The 23,430-nt window shown below is 61.0% G+C and overlaps 1 protein-coding gene across 1 annotated transcript; it reads left to right on the top strand.

Moving 5' to 3' along the window:
• The first annotated feature begins 7,748 nt into the window (after positions 1-7,748).
• On the top strand, positions 7,749-22,576 carry CDH15 (cadherin 15). The gene is made up of 14 exons (XM_007939169.1): positions 7,749-7,790; positions 12,614-12,766; positions 13,391-13,546; positions 14,561-14,705; positions 17,027-17,187; positions 17,922-18,050; positions 18,499-18,684; positions 19,068-19,321; positions 19,586-19,728; positions 19,830-20,066; positions 20,201-20,440; positions 20,864-21,000; positions 21,426-21,593; positions 22,376-22,576. Exons 1-14 carry the CDS (start codon positions 7,749-7,751, stop codon positions 22,574-22,576), a joined length of 2,352 nt encoding a protein of 783 aa, XP_007937360.1.
• The last annotated feature ends 854 nt before the right edge of the window (positions 22,577-23,430 follow it).

Here is a 23,430-nt window from a genome sequence, read left to right on the forward strand (position 1 = left end):
GGGACCGCCACCATATTCTCTCCATCACAGCCAGCAGTCCCCCAAGGCATGGACTGCCATGCCACTGCAGCCACACCTCACTCAGGAAGTCAGGGAACAGCTGAACGAATGGATGCGTGTTGGCTCTTCCTGGTCTCTCTGGCCCCACATCAGAAAGAATGTGAGAAGGGCGTGCACCCCACCTATGACCCCAGGTTCCTGCAGGCCTCGCCTTTGTCAGCCTGAGGCTTGGGCCCTGTTGTCTTAAAATGGGGGGATCCATTGGGGAGAATGGGTCAGGGAGTCTGCACCTCAGGGGGCCTGGAAAGGCTGGCTTTTACCATTGTTAAATGCAGCTACCCCCACCCCGATTGACATCCTGAACAAATGTGTCCTCTTCCCTCCACCCTGTTCCCACCCTCAGTCTAGGTCTGTTCCTGCCCTGTCATCTGTCCTTGATGCCTGCAACAGCTGGCACCCTCCCCCAGCTGCCTAGGCCCCTGGCCACGCCCCTGGCAACCGTGCACTCGAGGAGGGCGCTCCGGCCTCACCGCCCCACAGATCTGCGTTGTGGAGAGTAGTATGCAGTGATTCTGCACCCAGTGTCGTGAGGCAGAAGTCGGGGTGGCTGCAGGGCGAGCTCTCACCTGGAGGCTCTGGGACACTGCCCAGGTCACTCGGTGGTTGCTGGGGTCCCCTTCCTTCTGGTGTAGGACTGAGGTCCCTACCTTCCTGCTGGCTGGGTGCCGTCCTTGGCTCCTGGACACCCATCCGTCTCAGCTTCTCACCCCCGCATCTGTCTGCTCTGAAGGGCGCGTGCAAATAGGTTGTCCCAGGTGGTCTCCCAACCCCCAGAGTGCACCCTGTGGTGAAATGTTCACCATGTCACCACAGAATGACAGGTCCTAGGCTGGGCGTGGACACCTTGGGGCCCATTGTACCTCCACACTTTGCTAAGCTGCTATGCGGTGGCAGGTCCCTGCCAGGACTGAGTGCTGGCCTCAGGTGGGGCGTTGTGTATAATAAGTGCACACGTGTGCGCCCGATCTCCCTCACTGCCCTGTGTGAGGGCTGCAGAAAGCAGACTGCTGTTCCGTTTTCTCAGGCGGACAGCCAACACGGTCCGTGTCGACTCCAGGTGACCCTGTGTGTGCAGGTCGAGCTGCTCCCAGGGTTTTCCTGCCACAGCCTTTCGGAAGCATGCTCCCAGCCTATCTTCTGAGGTTTCTCTGGGTGGGTTCAAACCCCATCTTTCAAGCACAGCTGGTAGTAGACGGCCTAACCGTCAGCACCACCCGGGGACATTTTACACAGGAGATGAGCCCCCGGGGTTGGCCCTGGCCACCCGAGGCTCAGGCCATGCTTGGCTCACGGCAAGTGGACCAGGCCTTGCTGCCCCTCTGCACCCCGAGTTTCTGCTCCCGCCCAGAATGGCTCCCTTCACCCTAGCCTCCATTCCCCATCACAGGCCACCTCAGCTTGCTCTGCCCGCTCCTGGAGGGGCGAGAAGGTGCTGTGCTTGGCCTTGGTGCCCATGTCTCCGGCCCTGGTACCAGGGCTGGGTCATCCGTCCACCAGCGTTGCCACCATGGCCAGCACCAGCTGTACCAAGGAGACAGCAGCTGGACTCTGGGAAGAAAGGGGTCGAGTGGGTAGGAGGGGCACATGGGGAGCCAGCTCTTCTCTGGTCTCGCTGGGCCCGGGGTGGGATGTGGCTGGGAGCTCTGCAGGGAGACACAGCGCGGGGACCCAGTCCTCGGTGCATCCCCTGCCCCGTGAACCCACCATGGTGCCCATTCTGCCTCTGTTCTCCGTGCCCACGTGCCTGCCCCTGGCCTGCCCTTTACGGCCCGTACCATGCCCACATGCCCTGAACTCCCACAAGCCTGCTCAATTCCTGGAGGAGGAAAGGGTGTGGTCCACCCTTTGCAGAGGTAAGCCCTTGGATGTGGGAGTGGGGGGTCAGAGCTGGAGTCATGGCGTTCAAAGGTGAAGAGCTCTGGAGGGTCAAGGATTCCAGAGTCCCCAGGAAAGGGCAGGCCCTTCCAGAGAGCAGGGGCCCCTCGTTCAGGTGAAGTCCAAACTGGCCCTATGCAGCCTGGAATGGGCACAGCAAGGCTGCAGGGCTCATCCACCAGCCCCTCCACTTTACCGATGAGGAAACTCGGGCTGTGGGGAGACCAGCTTGGCCAGGGCTCTGCCTCCCAGCCTTCCAGGCTGCCCTGGGTGGATGCCTCTGCAGGCTGTGGTACCAGCCTGGGACCCCTCCCCAGTGGCCCGTCTCTGCACTTAGGGAGTCACCATGAGCTGGCCCAACTTACTAGTCCCACAAAGCCCACCATACCCCAGTGGAGGAGAGGCTTGGCTGCAGTTTTCCTCCATAAGAGGGATAGAAACATGCATTACCAAGATGCGTTGATAATTACTGGTGATTGGAATGCAATAGTTGGAAACAAAGAAAGACCCGTAGCTGGAAAACATGGCCTTGGTGATAGAAGCGACATCATAGAATTTTGCAAGACCAATAACTTAACTCATTTTAAAATAGATTTTTTCCAGCAAAATAAATGGCGACTATATATGTGGACCCCACCAAATGGAACACATGGGAATCACAGTGACTACGTCTGTGGAAAGAGAGGCTGGAGAGCCTCAGTATCAGTCCGAACAAGGCCAGGGGCTGACTGTGGAACAGACCATCAGTTTTTCATATGGAAGTTCAAGGTGAAGCTGAAGAAGATTAAAACAGGCATGAGAGCCAAATACAACCTTGATTGGATCTCACCTGAATTTAGAGACCAAGTCAAGAACAGATTTGGTGCACTGAACATTCTGGCCACAGACCAGACGGGCTGTGGGATGACATCAAGAACATCATACACGGAGAAAGCAAAAGGCCATTACAAACACAGGAGAGGAAGAAACGCTCAAAATGGATGTTAGAAGAGACTGCAACTTGCTCTTGAATGTAGAGTAGCTACAGCAAATAGAAGAAATGATGAAGTAAAAAACCTGAACAAAAGACTTCGAAGGACAGCTTGAAAAGACAAAGCAAAATCTTACAATGAAATGCACAAAGACCTGGAGTTAGAAAAACAGAAGGGAAGAACATGCCTGGCACTTCTCAAGCTGAAAGAACTGAAGAAAAAATTCAGGCCTTGAGTTGCAGTATCAAATAATTCCATAGAAAAGACTGAATGATACAGAAGAAGATGGGAGCACACAGTGACTGCACCAGGAAGCACCGGTCCGCATGTGCCGTTTCAGGAGCTGGCACATGACCAGAAGCCAGTGGTATGAAGGAAGAAGACCAAGCTGCACTAAAGGAGAACAAGGCGGAAAACAAGGTTCCAGAAACTGACAAAATACCAAGTGAGATATTTCACCAAACAGACGCAACACTGGAAGTGCTGCTCGTTTCTCTGTGGCAAAAAATTTGGAAGACAGCTACCTGGCCAACCACCTGGGAGAGATCCTTTTCTGTGCCTATTCCAAAGAAAGGTGATGCAAGTGAATGTGGAAATTATCAAACAGTATCATTCATATTACAAGCAAGTAATTTTTTTTTTTTTTTTTGAAGATAAGTGAAAAACAGTTGCAGTGATACATTGACAGGGAACTGCCAGCAATTCAAGTCAGATTCAGAAGAGGATGTGCAATGAGGAATATTACTGCTGATGTCAGATGGATCTTGGCTGAAAGCAGAAAATACCAGAAGGATGTTTACCTTTGCTTTATTGACTGTGTCATGGTACTCCACTGGGTGGATCATAACAAATTATGGATAACATTGGGAAGAATAGGAATTCCAGAACACTTAACTGCGCTCATGAGGAAACTGTACATACACCAAGAGGCAGCTAGGATAACAAGGGGATGCTGTGTGGTTTAAACTCGGGAAAAGTGCATCAGCGCTGTATCCCATGACCATACTTATTCAATGCATATGCTGAGCACATAATCCAAGAAGCTGGGCTGTATGAAGAACGCCAATCAGGATAGGAGGGAGACGCATTAACAACCTACGTAGACCACACAGCCTTTCTTGCTGGAGGTGAAGAGGACTTGAAGCACATACTGATGAAGATCAAAGACTACAGCCTTCAGCAATGATTGCACCTCAACAAACAGAAAACAAAAATCCTCACAACTGGACGATAAGGAGCAGTATGATAAATGGCGAAAAGGCAAGGATTTCGTTTTAGTTGGTTGCACAATCGGCACCCACGGAAGCAGCAGTCAAGACATCAAACATACTGCACTGAGCAAATCTGCTGCAAAAGACATCTTTAAAGTGTTCAGAAGTAAAGACGTCACTTTACTCGACCCAAGCCGTGGTGTTTTCAGTCACCTCGTATGCATGGAAGAGCTAGACCATGAATAAGGAAGCCCGAAGAAAGTCGATGCACTTGAATTAGTGCTGGTGAAGAAGAGAATGTTCCTGCTAGAAAAAGGAACGAATCTGTCTTGGAGGAAGTGCAGCCAGAATGCACCTTAAAAGCGAGGATGGTGGGACTTCACCTCCTGTACTTTGGACATGTTATCAGGAGGGACCAGTCCCTGGAGAAGGACATCTCACTTGGTAGAGTAGAGGGTCCGTGTAAAAGGGGAAGCCCTCTATGAGATGGGCTGCCACAGTGGCTGAAACAGACTCAAAGCGGTGACCCCATAAGGGCTGCAGTGGGAACCTACTGCATGGCGCCTAGCAGCAGGGATGGAGAGGGAGGGGGAGAGGAGGGGTCTCGGCAGTCAGCCCCCAGCCGCGGTTCAGGGCACCTTGGATTGACCCTCTGGGCCAGGAGGGACACTTCGGTGCCTGCTTCCTCTGCCTTAGCTGAGAGGCCTGCACTGTGAAGGGCCAGAGGGCTGCCCTACCCCAGTGTTGATGTTCCCCCTCGGACGTGGCCCCCGGGGGTCCTTCCCAGCCTCGGACCTCAGCCTGGAAAGGAAGAGTCTCCCCCTCCCTCTGCACCTGGAGGAAGTGAGTGTGGGCCCCCATCTCCGGCAGCTTGGCCTCCTTCCAGGCACACCAGGGACAGATGGTGCCAGCACCTGCATCACCGCCCGACCGTCTGGAGAGCCCAGAGGCCCCGCCAGTGCCTGCTGCAGGAAGGGTGGGCCCAGGGAAGCTGGTCAGAACCCCCCACTGCTCAAAAGAAAGCAACACTGGTCCACAAGGCCTTCCTCCCCACCTCGCCCCTCAGCCTGTCCTCCAGCTCTCTGCTTCACCTGCCATACTGTGAACAGGGCCTGCAGTGGGCATTGAGGGAGGGAGGTGTTCCCTCTCTCTCCAGGAGCAGAAAGGAGACACAATGACAGAAGGGAGGTGAGCAGGAGATTCGGAGAGGACAGGGAAGCTTTTGACTGTTGTGGGGAGCCAGTTCCAGGAGAGGGGCAGAATTGAGCCCGGGCATTGAGGGATGAGTAGGAGTTCTGTGGGCAAGAATGACAAGGGAGGCATTTCTGGCCCCAGGTGTGGGATGTGAGTCAGGTGGCCCAGTCAGGCATGTAAGGTCTGGAAAACAGGCGGGGCATGGTGGATTTGGACTGAGACCTTGAGCTTTGCCCTGAGGCGGTGGGGAGTCCTGGTGGAATCAGGAGGCTTGGCCCAGTGATTGCAGGGCCTGTGACACCCTCTGGCTGGGGACTGTATCTCCTGGTACCAGTCTCTGTGTCTCACGGCCCTGCCACTCCCCCAGCTCACTTTCAGTTCTGGTGCTGAACAGTCTTACTGTTGCCAACCAATTCCCCCTCTTCCTGGACAGAGTAGGGCCCCGTGCAAGGCCCTGGGGGCGAGTACACCCCACACTGTGGTCGGCTGGGGCCCAGGGATGCCCTGACTGTGCAGAGCTCATAAGAGCCACTGCATCGGGCCACCAGGCCTCTTCTGTGCTGCGCCAGAAGGGTGCATCCCAGGTCAGGGCTGCGCTGTCAGCAGGAGATGAGAGCTGAGCCAGGGCCAACCTGTGAGGCGAGCAGAAAGGGATCTGTGTTCCCGGGAGGTCGGGGCTGTCCCCACAGCACCACCCTGCAGAGCCCCGTTGCTGCTCCTGGTCCCGCCATATCCATGTTGGCAGAGAAACCAGACTAGCTGGGTGAGCATCACGGGAGCAGGCCGGCCAGTGCCAGGCTGAGGCTACTCTGCTGCCCGCTGGGCTGCCATCTGCTCGGGCCACCACACTGCTCTGGCTCCCAGCTGGAGAGTTTGCTCTGTGGCTTCCCTGAGCTCATCCCAAGATGGATGTATGTGCACACACACAGAAAGTCATGCATGCACACACAGTCCTTCACACATGTTCAGTCTTAGTATGCACACATATATACATGTATTCAGTATGACACACATGCAGTCTTACAAGCATACAGTCTTACAAGCATACAGTCTTACACAGTCTTACACGTGCATGCAGTTTTACACGTGCATGCAGTCTTACACGTGCATGCAGTCTTATACGCACACACATGCAGTCTTACACAGTCTTACATACATGCAGTGTTACATAGTCTTACACACACATGCAGTCTTCCACATGCACAGTCACACGCACATACCTGCTCAGATACCTGGCCCCTTCTGCCCAGCTGGGCACCACCCCCCTCCCAGGCCTGGCTGGTATCAAGGCTGAGATGGAGGATGGGGGCTACACAGAAATTCCTCTGGGGTTGGGAGGACCTGGCAAAGGCAGGCGGGGCTGTTAGGAGGCGGGGGAGGAGGAAAGAGCCTTAGACTGTGGTCAAACCCAGCTTGGCCGCTTCCTGTACCAGTGGCCTTGAACGGGGAATGATTTCGTCTGTCCGCAGTTGGGCCCTCGTACCCTAGCAACACCGCACTACCGGGGTGACATTTCTTTAAGCCTTCCCTCCCAGAGGCTGCAGCTGGGGAGACCGGGGACCCGCGCTGGCCTGAGGGGCAGCCCGCGGGCGCAGCCCTGGCGTGCAGAGAACCCCACAGCCACAGGCGCGGCGAGCCCTAGGGTGCGGAGACAAGCAGCTGGGGGAGGACCCAGAAAGGCCTCGGCGTGGAGGCGCTCGACCCTGGGACTGACCCCCTCGGCCTCGGACCTCCAGCCCCCGCCAGCAAGCCTAGAGTGCGCCTAGGCCTGAGAAGAGTGAGCCTGCCCCACGCTCCTCGGACCGCCCGAAGCCCGGTAAGCACGCGTGCTGTCACTCACTCCTGGTGCCGCCCCCAGCTGATGTCCCGCCCCCATGTCCCGCCCACCCACGTGCTGCCACTGGGCTCCGGCCCCCGGCCCCGCCCCTCCCGTACGCACAGGTGCTGTCACCCCCCTGCCCCGCCCACATGTCCGAGGGCTCCCAGCCCGGCGCGCACTTGCGCTGTCGCTCACCCCCGGCCTTGCCCCCGGTCCCGCCCCTGTCGTACGCACACGTGCTGTCATTCCCGACCCGGCCCCCAGCTCTGATGCCCAGCTCACGTCCTGTGTGCAGTTCCCCGCCCGGCGCGCACTTGCGCTGTCGCTCATCCCAGGCCCTGCCCCCGGCCCGGGCCCCGGCCCCACCCTCCCGTATACACATGTGCTGTCACTCATTCAAGGCCCCGCCCCATCCCTGATGCCCCGCCCACGTACTGTGTGTGGCTCCCCGCCCGGCGCGCACTTGCGCTGTCGCTCAATCCCGGCCCCGCCCCCGGCCCCGCCCCTCCCGCCCACGTGTTGTCCGAGGGCTCCCAGCCCCGATCGCACTTGCGCTGTCACTCAGCTGGGCCACCGCTCTTTTCGGTCGAGAGCGAGAGGTGTCCGGACGCTCGCCTCATGGACTCCGCGCTGCTTCTCGCCTTGGGGCTCTTAACACAGGTAAGGTCTGGGCGCCCGCGGGAAACCTCCTTTCTCCGGACGCTTCTGCCGTAAAGCGGACCCCTGACCCCAGGGGACGCGGGCCATGGAGCCTCCCAGGGGGCTGCTGGGGTGGCGTAGCGCCGACCAGGGCGTCGTGGAGGGCTGCGTGGGGCTGTCAGGCATCCAGGAGAGTCCCAGACGGAAGAAGGACCGGGATGCTGGTGAGTTTGGTGGAGTCACCCCAGAACTGGGGGGCCACGCTAGACCCAGGGATCCACACGCAGGCAGGAGATCTTTTGGAAATGTGGGGGCAGAGTGCCCCTTCAGCCCGGCGGGGAGAGCAGAGAGTGTGTGAACACAGACTCCACCCACTGGAGGAGCTGGGTGGTTTGCCTGCTGCCCTGGGTCGTCTGTGCTGGTATGGGACCCCTCCTGCTCTCGGGTAATGCCCAGGATACCTCGTCCTTGTGCCCCGAGGTGGGGTGCAGGCAGCAGAGCCTCTGCCCTCTAGGAGCATGCATTCAGGACAAGCTGCTCTTTCCCCAGTGCCTTGTGCCAGGGTGCCCAGGTCCTGGCACTCAGCCCTCCAGCCCCTGCCCCCAGCCCCAGACAGCGGACCGGGCTTTGTGCTGGCCTGGAGCCCAGCCCCCAGTACTGTTGGACTCTGCCACAGCTAGCCTCTGGCCTGTGGGTTGACGAGGTGCACAGGAGAGGAGGCCTCAGGTCCTCCGTCTCCACCAAGGGCACGTCCTAGACAGGACCATGTGGCCTTCTCATGCCTAGGCTGCTGGGCTGAGGACATGGGGTGGAACATGGGGTCTCGGTGGCTCCCTGCTCTCGGGACTCTGTTAAGCCAGGGACTAGGCTGTGTGAGTTCTGAGCTCGACTTAAGTGCCTCCTAGCCCAAGGTCTTCCAGCACCTTCCCTGCCCCTCAGCCCGCTGGCCTGGAGGCCAGGAGGAGGCCATCTTATGCGCTGTAGATTTTACGAGCAGAAAGGTCTCCGGGAGGCTCACAAGTCACTGACTGGTATGTGATCTTGAGGCCGACATGCAGGCAGTGCTGGGCGTTGGTGAGGGGCCCGGCCTCTTGCCCAGTGCCCACCCACCCAGGCTTCTCTAACAGCCTCTAATTGCTGAAGGCGGCCTGGCTCCCACGGCCCCTCTCAGGTGTCAGCCCTGCTGCTGACCGGGTGCCTGGCCAGTTGCCCCTCCACAGCCCGCCCTGTAGGACACCCGCCCTCATGCTCCAGCCGCCTGCACTGCACCCCAAGACCCACGTCCAGAAACCTTCAGGCCTCTAGCATCGCCCCCACCCTGCTCGGGGCAGCACTTCCCTGTGGCCTGGTGGCCCTGTTGTTAAAGCACTCCTGGAGGCCCTGCAGCTGTGGGGCAGGGGTCTGCCTTTCAGCAGGCCCAGGTGGGCTCTGCTGGCGACTGAAAACCTCTCAATGGTTTCTTCCCCTCCCAGGCAGCCAGGGCCTCCCCCTCTCCCCCAGCCCTCCCCCCAAGGATATTACAGAGTGCCCCCTAGGCAGCTGGAGCCAAGCTCCTGGCAGTCAGTGGGGTGGGGGCCAGGGGGAGGGCCTGGCCCCCGAGTCCCTTTGCTGCAGCGTGTCTCAAATTAGCTCCAGTGTGAGGGGCACTTTCCTGCCCTGTTGAAATATGTCGGCCAGGACCTTGACCCCCTCCTCCATCCAGCTCAGCTTTCAGACTTTTGTCATCCCTTGTTCAACTACCCAGGCCCTAGGCTACCTCTTGGACCCCCCTTCCTCCACCTGGAAGGCCCCAGAAATAGGCAGCCTAGGCCACCTGGGAACCGGGCAGGGGACGGGCTCGAAGCAGCTCTGTCACAGTATGGCCCTGAACCGATCGTCCGCTTGCCCAGGCCTCTTCCCTGCTACAGATCTCAGCCCATGAGCCCAGGGGGATGTCAGTGGGACCCCTGTTTACACTCTCTCAGCCTATATGTGGAACCCCACCCCAGCCCAGGGCCTCCCCGAGGAGCTGTGGAAGGGATGAGGGGGGTGCGGATATTCCAACCCAACGGGCCCCTCCTGCACTGGGAAAGGTGGAGCATGTCCCAGTCGGTGATTGGGGAAAGCAGGCCAAGACCCAGAGGACACCCAGTGCCAGGCAGGAGGAACAGGGGGCTGGCAGCAGAGGGCAGAGGACTCCTGGTCCAGAGTTCTCTCCAGGGAACTGGACAGCTACTGGGCTGCCCTGGGGTCTCCAGTCTCTCGCTGTGTAGGCGCCAGGCAGGGTGCCTGCTGGGAGGTGGTCTGTTGCCCTCTCCCACCCCCTTCTGATTCTGAAGCTGCGGCAGCTGGAGGGGTGGGCCATAGGGGGCCGTTTAGAGGTCTCTGCTGGGTCAGGCTGACAGCTGGCCCATTCCTGGCGTGCCTGCTGCTGACCGGGATGTCCAGGAGTCGGGGGCCCCAGATTCCAGCAGAGGGGCTTTCTGCAGTGGCATCTCGGGGCCTCGTCCAGCCGCCGGTGCCCAGCAAAACCCCACTCCCATCCCACCAGGAGCGTTCGGCCCCACCCCTTTCCTAGAATCCTAGAAATCCCAGGCTCAGAAGCCGTGTCAGGGTGGGCCTCCTTCCTTTGACGGTCCACAGCCAACTTGTGTGGGGTGAGCCCAGTGCGTACTGCATTGGACGGCCTGAGCCCACACCCTGCCCGTAACTCAGCCAGGACACCAGTGCCGTGAGGGCCCAGGAGCTGCCACGCGCGGCCCACGTCTTTCCCTTGCCACTCCTCAGCCTGGAGTCCCAAGGGGTTGTTGACTGGAGGAAGTCAGGGCCAGGTGTGAGTGGTGGGCCTGAGGTCACTCAGCAAGTGAGTCTCCTGGCCCTAGACTGGCTTTTTCCAGTCCCCTTACCTGCTCCGGGTCCTGGCTCCCCAAGGAGGCAGCCTAGCCATGCAGCCAGCCTCTCCCCCAGTCTCTGCAGAGGCTGGACCCAGGCTGACAAATCCTTGTTCTGGGACCCACACCAAGTTGATCTGGTGTGTGCTTGTGCAAAGAGGGAGCTCCCCAAAGGCCCCTGAGAGCCGGAAGGCACCAGGCCTTGCCAGCCCCTCCCCTCCCTAGGCTCTGATCTGGCCGGGGGCCTGGCCAAGCCACTGTGGCTTCCAACGACCTCGTGAACTTGGGCCACAGACCGACCAGGTACCCCAGGTTCCCAGGCTCTGCCTTGGCTGCACCCAGCCCTGGGTCGTGCTTAGGGTGGGGGTCGGGGGGGTAGGGGGGCATCAGATGTTATGCAGCTGGCAGGGGAGAGGAGGAACCAGGAGGAAGGGGGCTGGCCAAGGGAGAAAGTCGCAAGTGCTGCCAGTGTGTCGTGGTCTTGCCAGCCACGGGGGGAGCCCAGGAGGACAAGGACCCCAGTCCAGGCACTGCCGTGCTAGGACATCATGCTGCTCTGTGAGATGGGGTCCAGGCCCTGAATGGGACTTCGACTTGGTGCCAAGCAGCCTGTGCCATGTTTTCATGCGTGGCCTGGGCATGTGGCCTGGCCTCCCTGGACCTCACTTGCTGGAGCTGTAAAGTGAGGTGGTTGTCCCTGCCCTGTTTCCAGTGGGGCTAGAGGACCGAGAAGGAGAGAGAGACAGGCAGATGGAGATGTTGTCACAGTGCGGAGTGCAAGGCCCGCCCCAGGAAGTGTTTAAGAGCCCATCCTGTCACCACTGATGGTGACAAAGGGCCCACACCTAGGCAGGCAGGTCCCTGCCTCGGAGACATGTTGCCTGCCTGGCAGAGCTCTAGTTCTGGCCGGAAGCCCTGCCACCGGGGCAGGCTCCAAAGGCCCAGCTGCCATCTGCCGGCCTGGAGCAAGTGTCCAGGCAGGGGAAGCCAGAGGACCACTCGGAGAGGTGGTGGAGGGCCTGGTTCCCGCTGCTGGGAGTGTCGGGGGCCCACTGGGGCAGAGCTGTCTTCAGAAGCTTTTGCTGTCCCTCGTTCCGCCAACGACGTGAAGGTCCTACTCTGTGCCAGGCAGGGTGGTGCAGAGGCGGGGTGCCCTCCCACCCTCCATCCAGCTGAGGGCAGTGACTCAGGCTGGCCAGCGGGCAGACCTTGGGCTGCGAGTAGCTCCCCCGGCCAGCAGCGCTGCCCCACCCCTGGGGACCACCCCCAGGCCCCGAATTGGCTGTGGGCTCTTCCACTGTCACTCCCCAGGGCTGGATGGCACATGCCCCTGACGTGGGCAGTCCTTGAGGGGAAGCCCATCCCAGGACTCCCTCTGTCCCTTACCCACACTCTTCAACCACAGATTCTGGTGGGGGAGGGCTTCTGCAGCTCCAGGGCCCGAGTCCCCGAGCCCAGCTGTTGCCCCCAACAGCTGCAATTACTATCATTCTGTCCTCCCCCCCCACACACACACAGCACTCTGCGCCCACGGAGCCTCCTCCCTCCCACTTCTGGAGCCAGCCGGCCGGCAGGGCAGAGCCTCCTCAGCCCTCTGGGGCCCCCATGGGATCCAGGACTTGGGCAGAGGCAGCCTAACACTGTGGTTCTGCCGAGAAGGCTGTGGAATCATAGTCCCACTTCCCATCAGCTGCCTGACAGTCCTCGGGCTGAGAACCACACAGTGATAAGTCCTGGGCTCTGGACTCCTGGCGAGGGGTGGGACAGCCCCATCAGGGAGTAGCCCACACAGGCTCGGAGAGGTGGGCCTGCCTGGTCTGGACTCAGGAGGCAGTACAGCCCGTGGTTAGCTTGCCTCTCCCTACCCTGCGGCCAGATGTCTCACCTCCTCTGGGCTCCTGGCTGGAGCCGTCAGCCAGCCTGGCCAGGCAGTGCCAGGAGCTGCCATGGGACCACTGCCTGTTTCTGCTGCAGGGCCTCGGCCTGTCTGCGGAGGTCCCCGAGTCGCCCAGCACCCTGTTCCCCTGGCGCCGGATGTCTGGGCGGAGCCGTGTACGTAGAGCCTGGGTCATTCCCCCCATCAGTGTGTCGGAGAACCACAAGCGAATACCTTTCCCTCTGGTGCAGGTGAGGTGGGAGGTGGGCGGGCAGTCCCCGGTTTGCCGGAGGCTGCACGCTGAGGTCCCCCACACCCATGGCTGTCTGAGAGCCCCAGGTCCCCCTGCCTCCTGTCAGAGCTGGGCCAGAGAGCGGGGCTGACTGCATGAAGCCCCCCACCAGGGCTCTGGTCTGGGTCTGGGCCCCAGAAGGGGCCGAGACCTTTCCTTGGGGGCCCACACCCTGGGTGAGTGGTACCAGGTGCCCTGAGAATGTGTCCCCAAGTGGTCACTCCCCAGACGATACACTTTCTGAGGAAACATGTACTCTGGTGGACATGCCCCTATGGGCAAGATTTTCATCTGTCTGTTAACCGGACACTGATCCATTAACTGAACCTGTAATGTGTGTGCCTCCACCTTCAAGCACACATCTGAAACCTGTCCCTGGAGACCAGGTCCAGGGACCCCAGGCATGGTCCCCTGAGAGAAAGGCCTTAGGACAGGATACCCATGGGGCACAGCTTCCATGGGCCTCTGGGGCACCCCCAGTCCCAGCCCCAGGCCCGGGGGACTCTTGCACCTTCACTGCTCCCTGATGGCAGAGGGGCCTGCGGGCTGCACGCGTGCCCCGATGTCTGGACCTGCCCCCTAGATCAAGTCAGACAAGCAGCCCCTGGGCGGCGTCATCTATAGCATCCAGGGCCCGGGTGTGGACGAGGAGCCCCGGGGCATCTTCTCCATCGACAAGTTCACGGGGAAGGTGTTCCTCAATGCCATGCTGGACCGGGAGAAGACTGACCGCTTCAAGGTGGGCTCCAGCCCTGGGGTCCCACCTCTGCTGCCTCCCGGTGTCTTCACTGCTTCATGGGGGGAGGGACGGGGAGCAGGTGTTCTAGACCACTGTCCCCATTGGACAGGTGAGAAAACAGGCACCAGGGAGGACTGGTTCTGGGCAGGATGCCCGCCTCAGATCACAGGGTGTGTCCCAAGCAGCCCAAGCCTTCCCAGGGAGTCCTCTTAACCTACAGCCAGCCCCCCATTAATGCTGGTTATGTTCAGCGGGAAGGGGGCTGCCATGAACAGTCCTGAACGTTATTGAATCAGAGTGGCACTGCCCTCATCCTCACCATGGGGGCCCTGGGGAGGACCACTGCCCCAGGGGGCTCAGGGTATGGGGTCCGAGTGAAGAGTGGTGGGGTGGGGCATTGGCAGCCACACTGCAAGTGGGTGTGCAGCCCTGGGGGTGAGACCTCGTGGAGCCTACACTGCGTCCATGAGCAGAGACCCTCTGTTACAGCCTAGGCCTGTACCACGTCATTCTGTGTCTGGCCTGGGACAGGAGGCTTCCCACCCTGGCTTTTCCAGGAGGTGAACCTATGTGGATCCTCAGGCTTCCCCAAACCTGAAGACCAAGCTAGCGGAGTCTTTCCACTGAAAGCTGTGATAGTATCTTTTTCAGTGGGATGTGAGGCCACACCCAGCCTCCATTAAGGCAGGAGACAGGCTTGTTGAAAATCCCTCGTGTGCGGGGGCATGAAACCACGTAGAGGAAGAGAGAGAGAGGAAGCCTGGTGGGAGCTTCCCTGCAGTGCAGCCATAGTTGGCGTGAGCTCCCTGGAAGCCAAGGGGAGAGGGGCAGCTCGCTGGCCACATGGCCTGCTAAGAGAAGGCAGGCTCTTAGAGGAAGCTCTCAGGTGCCCCAGGGCCCGTTCTCACCCATCTAGGTGGGTGGTTGTGAGCTGAGGCCACGCCCCCTTTCATGCCCTTGGGAGAGCCCTGGACACGGGGACTACAGTGCCAGCCCTCGCTCTCTGCCTGGCAGCTAAGGGCCTTTGCCCTGGACCTGGGCGGATCTACCCTGGAGGACCCCACGGACCTGGAGATCGTGGTTGTGGATCAGAACGACAACCGGCCAGTCTTCCAGCAGGAGGTGTTCACTGGCCACGTGCTGGAGGGCGCAGCCCCAGGTGAGGTGGAGGGCAGAGGTCAGTGGGGGCCCTGGGCAGGTCGGGAGCCCAGAAATTCCCTTAAGCAAGAACTTTGGAGGTCCTTCCAAAGGTCTACGTGTAAGAGTCTTGCCAAGCCGTTGCCCACTACATCGTGAATTTCAAGCCTGGAAACTTCCAGAATACAAAGAGAGGCGTCATGGCAAAACGCTGTTTTTTTTTTTTCTTTTTCTTAATTGAAATAACATTCAGGTGACAAAAGTAACCATTTTTAAGTGCCCAGTGTGGTAGCAGGAGCTCTGGTGGTGTAGTGCCTAAGGCATCTGACTGCTAACCAGAAGGCTGGCTGTTCAAACCCACCAGCCACTCCTCGGAAGGAAAGTTGGGCAATGTACTTCCATAGAGATACTGCCTTAGAAACCCAAGGAGGGGTCGCTCTGAGTCAGATCCAACTCGACGGCAGTAGTGTATAGCCACCGTGTTTAGTCGTACACTCCCCTCACCCCAAAATAAAGCCCCATGCTCCCTCTGGTTGCGTCTTGAGTCCACATTTTGACAGCCGACGGGCCCCCCTCTGTTCTTCGTAAACCTGTGTAGGCAGGGAGCCAGCGCACACCAGCTCCCAGCTGTCCCAGCATGCTGCAATAGGATTTGGTGGCCTGGTTCTGTTCCCCGGGCAGGGCAGACCTCACTGCCAGGCAGTAATCACCCTCTTTTGCCCCCACTCTCCACTCAGCGGCTCTCATTCCTGGAAAACCCCGTGCTTCCGCAGGTCAGAAAAACCAAAAACCAAACCCATTGCCGTGGAGTCGATTCCGACTCACAGCGCTCCTAGAGGACAGAGTGGAACTGCCACAGAGTGTTTCCAAGGCTGCCCGTCTTTATGGAAGCCGACTGACTGCCCCATCTTTCTGCTGTGGAGTGGCAAGTGGGTTTGAACCACCGGCCTCTTGATTGGCAGCCCTGTGCTTTAAGCACTGCACCACCAGAGCTGCTGCAGTCAGAGAGCACTGGATTAATGGCAGAGGCTGGGGCCTGCCCTGTCTGCTCATTTGGTTTCAACTTAAAATGGCACCCTTTTTTCTTTGAACTTTTCATCTGGACGTCATTTCAGACTTGCAGCAGCACTGCCCAGCATCCCACACGCCTTATAGAGATGCCCTCAGTGGTCACGTTCCCTTACCCTTTGGCTGCTGTCTATGCTTCTCCCCCTGCTCCCCTCTCTTTTCTTCCTCCCCCCACCCCCACCAAAGCCCGTGTCCCGACCACTCGGGTGGGGCAGGTCTAGAGCCCACAGATAGGAAGGAGTGAAAGGTGGGCAGGGTTCCTGTCTCCATGGGGACCAGGCTGAGGAGCCTCTTGTCCCTGGCACCCACCCTCTGCGACTCAGCGCCTGAGTATACCAGAATACAGTTCAGCCCCGGCCACTGGTACCACATGGGCCCTGCCTCAGTGCAGGTGGGCCGGACGGCGTCACAGGGCACCATGTGTGGCTGGCACTCCCCGGCCACTGGCACCATAGGTGGGCCCTGCCTCAGTGCAGGTGGGCCGGACGGCGTCACAGGGCACCATGTGTGGCTGGCACTCGGGGGCCCGGGCTCCCACCTCACAGGGATCATGGCCAGCTGGGTTCTCCAGCCTGTGTGGAGCCAGGTTCCAGGGACTCCCCGTGTTCTGGTCGGGGACAGTGGTGTCAGCTCTTGGGTGTCCGTGTCTGAACCTCCGCCCACAACCCCGGACATGAGAGTCAGGCTGAACAGTGTCCCATGTCCATAGGCAGAGCTCAGCCCTGGGCATGGGTGGCGTTTGTGGTGAGGTGGCATCAGGATCCTCGGGTTGCAGACTGGCTCAGGGTCCCCGAGGTTAGCCTCAGTGTTGTGAGCTGAACTGGCCACCAGGACCATGGCAGGAGCTGAGTGTGAGTCTCCTCAGGTTGCTGTAACAAAACCCCACAGGACTGGCTTTAAAAACTGGGAATTCCTCTCTCACGCTCTGGGCCCTGAGAGCCCCATCGCAGTCTGCCTCCTTGGTGCACCTGTGCTGCTTGTAGATGCGTCTGTCTTCCCCGTGTGTGACTGGTCTCCTTGCCCGCCCCTTTTGTGAGCCATGGGTCAGAGGGGACAGGACCCACCCTGCTCTGTGTGACACTGTTGATCACACTGTCAGAGGTAGACTCGGTTTCCAGACAAGGTCCCAGGCACAGGCACAGCGTCAGGACTTCAGAGCAGCTTTGTGGGGACAGTTGAGTCCGCAACACAAGCTTCGCGAGCTGCACACGGCACCTCGGCATCCCACCCTGTGCCCCTCGCTGGGCACCAGCCCCACGCACCCTGTCCTTCCAGGCACCTTCGTGATGAAGGCGGAGGCCACGGACGCTGACGACCCCGACACAGACAATGCGGCCCTGCGGTACTCCATCCTGGCGCAGGGTGGCCCTGGGTTCTTCAGCATCGATGAGCGCTCCGGCGAGGTCCGCACTGTGCAAGTGGGGCTGGACCGTGAGGTGAGCGCTGCACCCCGGGCCTCCTCGTGTGCCAAGTCAGTCTGCTTGTTTCGGGTGTCCCCGTGCCCAGCCTTGCCCACTGGTGCACACTCTCTGCTGTAGGTGAGGGCCGAATGCTGTCAAACTTGGGCAGGTGTGGGCTCTGGACCCAGACTCGGGTCAGGCCGCCCACACTGCCTCCTGCAGACATGCTCATGGTCTCCCTGAACCTCAGTTTCTCCTTGGTGACCAGGAGCAATGACCATACCGATCTCATGGATTGTGTGACATTAGGTCAAAACGGGGTGGAAGCCCTCAGTCTGCACCTGGCCCTGTAAGTGAATGGGTATCCTTCTCCTTGCCCATTGCTTACCCCAAAACTGCCTGGCTCTGTGCCTGTGTGCTACCTCCTCCAGGAAGCCCTCCTCGGTTTCCCCACAGCCTCTTGGCACTTCTTATTGTGTGCTGTATTTGTCGCTCTGCTGCTAACTCATGTTCCCAGGGCAGGAGCCCATCTGGTTGGGCCCTGCACACAATAGGTGCTCCTTAAATGTTTATCCAGCATACAGCTGAGCTAGCCTCCTCTGGATGGGCACAAGGTCATAGTTGGCCAGACATCTTTGTCCCCATGAGGCCACCAGCCAGTCTGCCCCTCTTAGATGCAGGATGATGCTTGGGCCCTGCACAGCTTTGTAGGGGCTCTCTGCACCTTGGCCTTGTCCTCTCACATTATCCACAGGCACTGTCATCCACAGGTGGTCGCCACGTACAACCTGAGTCTGCAGGTGGCGGACATGTCTGGGGACGGGCTCACAGCCACCGCCTCGGCCATCATCACCCTGGATGACATCAATGACAACGCGCCCGAGTTCATCAGGGACCAGGTGCCGCCGTGGCCCCTGCCTTGACTTGGGCTGCCCCTCCCTCTGCAGCTCCAGGCCGAGAGAAGGGAGGGCTCAGGGGTGGCAGCAGTGTCCAGGTGGACGATGTCCACATTGGAGATCCACACAGCCAGCGTGGACACAGAGCAGCAGAGAGATCTTTGGGGCCCTTGCAAACAGGGAGGGGGCAGCTGGTCTCTCTAGGCACTCACTGGGGGGTCAGAGAGTGGCCAGCTTTGCCCTCCAGGAGGATGCACAGGGACCAGTGGGGCACAGTGACCCCAAAATGGACAAACCAGAGAGGATATCGGGAGAGGCTCCAGGAGGCCTGCAGGTAGAGGAGCAGGTAGACGAGAGGACAGGGCAAGGGAGGCCCAGGTCCCCATGGGAGCCCCACCTGCAGCTGTTGTCCCACCTGCCCTGGCTGGTAATGGGTCGTGGCCTCCCCCAGTTTTCTCTAGAGGCCACAGAGGCGGTCAGCGGCATAGACGTAGGCCGGCTGGAGGTGCAGGACAGGGACCTGCCCGGCTCCCCCAACTGGGTGGCCAGGTTCACCATCCTGGAGGGTGACCCTGAGGGGCAGTTCACCATCCGCACAGACCCCAAGACCAACGAGGGCGTCCTGTCCGTGGTGAAGGTGAGTGGTTGCAGGTGCACCTGTCACCCCAGCCCCACGCAGATGGTCTTTGTGGGAATAGAGGGAGGAGTGGGGGTGTGGCCTCAGGACTAGGGGTGACCACAGGTCGACAGGGTTGGGGGTTGCTGCACAGGTCTGTGTGTGATGCACAGTGTACTTTCTATACGTGTGAAAAAATTCGGCCACGTGCCTGCAGATCCACCCTGCTACCACAGCTTTACATGAGCCTCTGTGTGTTTTTCGTGCAGTTTCCGTTCAATGTTCAGAAAGGGGCAGCCTTCGCGCCCCGCCCGGAGCCCCTGTGGCTCCCACGGCCACTGCGTCCCCTGTAAGCGGTGGGCACTGAGTCCTGAGTGCCCACCCACCTCTGCTGTGTCCCACAGCCCCTGGACCACGAGAGCCAGGAGCACTACAGGCTCCGTGTGTCGGTGCAGAACGAGGCCCCACTGCAAGCGGCGGTCCCCGAGGCCACCCAGGGCCAGGCCACGGTCAGTGTGTGGGTGCAGGATGTCAACGAGGCCCCGCTCTTCCAGGAGAACCCACTCCGAACCAGCCTGGCAGAGGGAGCACCTGCAGGGACCCCTGTGGCCACCTTCTCTGCCCATGACCCCGACACCCAGCAGCTACAGAAGCTCAGGTGGGAGCATCGGGCTCCTTGGGCTGCTGGTGCCTGGTGCCCAGGCCAGGAGCACTGGGACACTGAGCGTGTGCGGACACATGTGTACTCACCAGGGTCTGGGGTGTGTGCGCGTTTGTGCACACAGGGGTGAGTATATGCACTGGTGTGTGTGTGTGTTTTGGGGTGAGTGGTGAAGTCAGTATGTTGTGGTGCATGACCACATTCCTGGGGTCCCTAGCACAGGCTTGGGGCCACCCTGTCCCATTCCGTCTTTGCCAACAGCTACTCCAAGGACTATGACCCTGAGGACTGGCTGCAGATAGACCCCGCCACGGGCCAGATCCAGACCCAGCGTGTGCTCAGCCCTGCCTCCCCCTTCCTTAAGGACGGCTGGTACCGAGCCATCATCCTGGTGAGCGACGACGGTGAGTCCCAGCTGGGCTCTGGCGGGCAGTCTTGCCGTGTGCGGGGCGGGGCTGCGGGCTGAGTGAGCGAGCAGACGGATCCACCGGCCCTGCCCCTGCAGCTTCGCCGCCCTGCACCGCCACGGGCACCCTGTCTGTGGAGATCCTCGAGGTCAACGACCACGCACCGGTGCTAGCCCCAGCAGCCGGCAGCCTGTGCAGCGAGCCGGGGCGGGGCTCCGGCCTCCTCCTGGGGGCCACGGATGAGGACCTGCCCCCGCACGGGGCCCCCTTCCACTTCCAGCTGAGCCCTAGGACCCCAGAGCTTGCTCAGAACTGGACCGTCAGCCAGGTTAACGGTGAGGCCCCGCCGAGGGTGCGCAGAACGGCTCAGCCAGTGGGGAAGTGGAGGCCCAGGATCCTGAGCTCGCACCGGGGCGGAAGAGAGGGGCCGGAGGACCTGGGGGCTGGCTGACGACGGCCCCTTCCCCAGTGAGCCACGCACGCCTGCGGCTGCGCCACCGGCTCCCCGAGGGCTTGCACCGTGTCAGCCTGCTGCTCCGCGACTCGGGACAGCCGCCGCAGCAGCGGGAGCAGCCGCTGAACGTAAGCGTGTGCCGCTGCGCCGCGGACGGCGCCTGCCTGCCCGGGGCCAGGGCTCTGCGTGTGGGAGGCGCGGGAGTCAGCCTGGGCGCACTGCTCGTGGTGCTGGGCAGCTCCACCCTGCTGCTCCGTGAGTGCTGAGGCCACCCTCTGCGCGCGCCGCCCTCCCCCCCCCCCCCCCCCCGCAGCCCCACGCCACCTTAGGCATCCCCACCCGGCCCTCCGCATCCCCAGACCGCGAACATTCCTGTCCCCGAGCCCGACTTTCCCCTGCACCCTGAACACTCACCCACCATGTTCCTAGAAAACCGGTATTTCCAGATCCATTCTCCTCAGCTCCCCACACCCCTCCAGGGCCCAGATGTGTCCCCGGCCCAACACCCTGCACCCCTGGGCCCTCCCTATAGACTGCCCTGCCCCAGGGCAATGCACCCCTCGATGCCCCGGACCCCCGACAGCCCCTGGTGGCCCCAGGCATCCCCCGGAAGTCCCCCTCCCGGGCTGCCCCCACAGCCCCGACTTGTTCCGCATCTCCCCGTGCTGTCGCGCCCAGTGCTCATCCTGCTGGTGACCCTCCTGGCACGATGCCGGCGGCGGCCGCGGGATGAGGGGCTGCTGCACGGGTTCCAGGATGACCTACGTGACAACATTCTCAACTACGACGAGCAGGGAGGTGGGGAAGAGGACCAGGTGAGGACTGCTGGTGTGGGAGGGAGGAGCTCCAGGTGAGGGCGGAGGGCTGATGGTTGGGAGGGAGGAGGTCCAGGTGAAGGCCAAGGGCTGATGGTTGGGAGGGAGGAGCTCCAGGTGAGGGACTGAGGGCTGACGGTGTGGGAGGGAGGAGGTCCAGGTGAGGGCGGAGGGCTGATGGTGTGGCTGGGAGGAGGGGAAGGCCAGAGCAGGACTGTGTGGTTTGGACTTAGATGGGGGCAGGGGCTGTCTCAGGAAGCACCCCAGCTGACATGGCAGGAGCGAACGCTGGCCCTGGAGCCTCTGGCCTTGGCAGCTTTCAGGGCCCTCTGAACAGTTCCTCCCCCGGCAGGGCCCTCCCAGGAGCGCGTGGGCCGAAACGCCCTCTGCGCCCAGGGCTCAGTTGTACTCTCCACCCGGCACAGGACGCCTACGATCTCAGCCAGCTGCGCCACCCCACGGAGCTGGCGGCTCTGGGCGGGCCTCTGGGGCAGCAGCCGCTGCGCCGCGACGCCGCCTTCGGCCTCCAGCCCGGCCCACCGGTCCGCCTGCCGCCCGCCGGCCCCGCTGACCTCGCCAGCTTTATTCGCGACGTAGGTACTCGGGGGCGGGCGGGAGGGCGCACGCAGCCCCGGGCGCCCCCTGCGCCCTGGCGGGTGGACGTGGGCGCGCACGGGGGGCAGGCCGAGCAGGGTCGGCCGCCAGGGGGACGCAGTGAGGGGGCGCCAGGTGCAGCTCTGGGCCCCGGAGGGCGTCCTTTCCCGCGCCGGCAGGGGCGTGGCCGGCGGCGCCCGCGCGCTCCCGCGGGTCCTTGCGGAGAGAGGCGGTGCCTAGCGCCGCCCTAGAGCCTCGTGAGGTTACACAGGAGTGGCACCCGCTTCGCGCCCCACACAGCCCCCGGGTGCGCCTCTCCTCAGCGCAGGGAGAAGGCGCTCCAGGAACTGCCTAATGACTGACTTCTGGGGCTCACGCAGGTGACTGGAGCCTGGTTCAGGGAACGGCCCGACCCTGCAGACCGCACTGCCAGGGACAGGCATGCTGTCCCTGTGCAGAGGGTGTGCCCGCGGGACAGGCACAGGTGGAGATGGCTGGAGGGGCAGGGCAGTAGGTCTCAGCCCTAGAGGGACCCGCCTCAGATCCGTGTCCTAAGAGGCTCCAAACAGTGACCCTCATCGTTCTCACTAGGGACCCTGTAAGCCGCTCATGGCCATCAGCTGCTATCCCTCCCCCTCTCCCCATCGAGGCTAGGAAGCCAGCTAAGGGCAGCCAGGCAGACCTTGAGAAAGGCCCAGTGTCCTTGGCTGAGTAGTACTGCTGGAGAGGTGGGTGTCTCAAGGTATGTCAGTGGCCCTGAGTCTCCACCGGACCTCTGCAGGGCTTGGAGGCTGCAGATGGTGACCCCAGCGTGCCACCCTATGACACGGCCCTCATCTACGACTACGAGGGGGACGGCTCCGTGGCAGGGACGCTGAGCTCCGTCCTGTCCAGCCTGGGGGATGAGGACCAGCAGTATGACTACCTCCGGGACTGGGGCCCCCGCTTCGCCCGGCTGGCAGACATGTACGGCCACCCGTGATGCCGCCCACGTGGCCGTCTGTTGGAGCAGGCTGGGGTCTCACGGCCACAGCCCCCCCGAGCCGGTAAAGGTGCTTCCTCCTGTGTGCACCAGGTCTGGAGACACAGGGCTGTGTGATGGGGCCAGTGGGACACCCACCCCATCAGGTGGGTGGCTGCAGGGCGCTGGGCTCTCCGGGGGGATTCTGGATACCAGAAGCAAGGAAACGTCAGCCAGAGGCAGAATCCCCACTGTCCCCCTACCTCGTGGGGGGAAAGCAGTGACTTGGGGTTGGCACAGCCCTGCTCCCACACTTGCCTCTGCCTGCGTGAACCCCATCTCTGTATGAAAGCAGTCCCTGTGGCGGATCTGAATTAAAAGGTGCTTGTCTCTCCAGCGTTAAGGGGCTCTGGTGGTGCAGTGCCTAAGACATTTTACTGCTACCCAGACGGTTGGTGGTTCAAACCCACCAGTCACTCTGCGGAAAGAAGACTGGGCAGTCTACTTCCATAAAGATTTATCACCTTGGAAACCCAATGGGGGTCACTGTGAGTTGGCCTTGACAATGGCAGTGAATTTGGTTTAGTTTCATCTCTCCAGTGTGGGCCTGGTGCCAGACCCCCAATGACTTCCAGGAGTGACACGGCCCAGCCCTGGGACGGGGTTTCAGCGAATCCAGGGCTGCCCAGAGCCTCGCACACACCCCTCCCCCCACCTTGCCAGGCAGCCAGGGCTGGAGCAGCGGGTGTCTCAGGCTGCTTGGCCCCTGGGGGGGGGGAGCCAAAGTAGGGAGGTGGCCCTGGGGCTCAGTACAGGTGAAGCCCCTGCAGCCCAGGGAAGGGCCAGGGCACCAAGTACAAGGTCAGCTTTATCTT

This window comes from Orycteropus afer, unplaced genomic scaffold (genome assembly GCF_000298275.1).
Source record: "Orycteropus afer afer isolate SDZICR_OR568_19922 unplaced genomic scaffold, OryAfe1.0 scaffold00057, whole genome shotgun sequence".
Classification (NCBI taxonomy): domain Eukaryota; kingdom Metazoa; phylum Chordata; class Mammalia; order Tubulidentata; family Orycteropodidae; genus Orycteropus; species Orycteropus afer.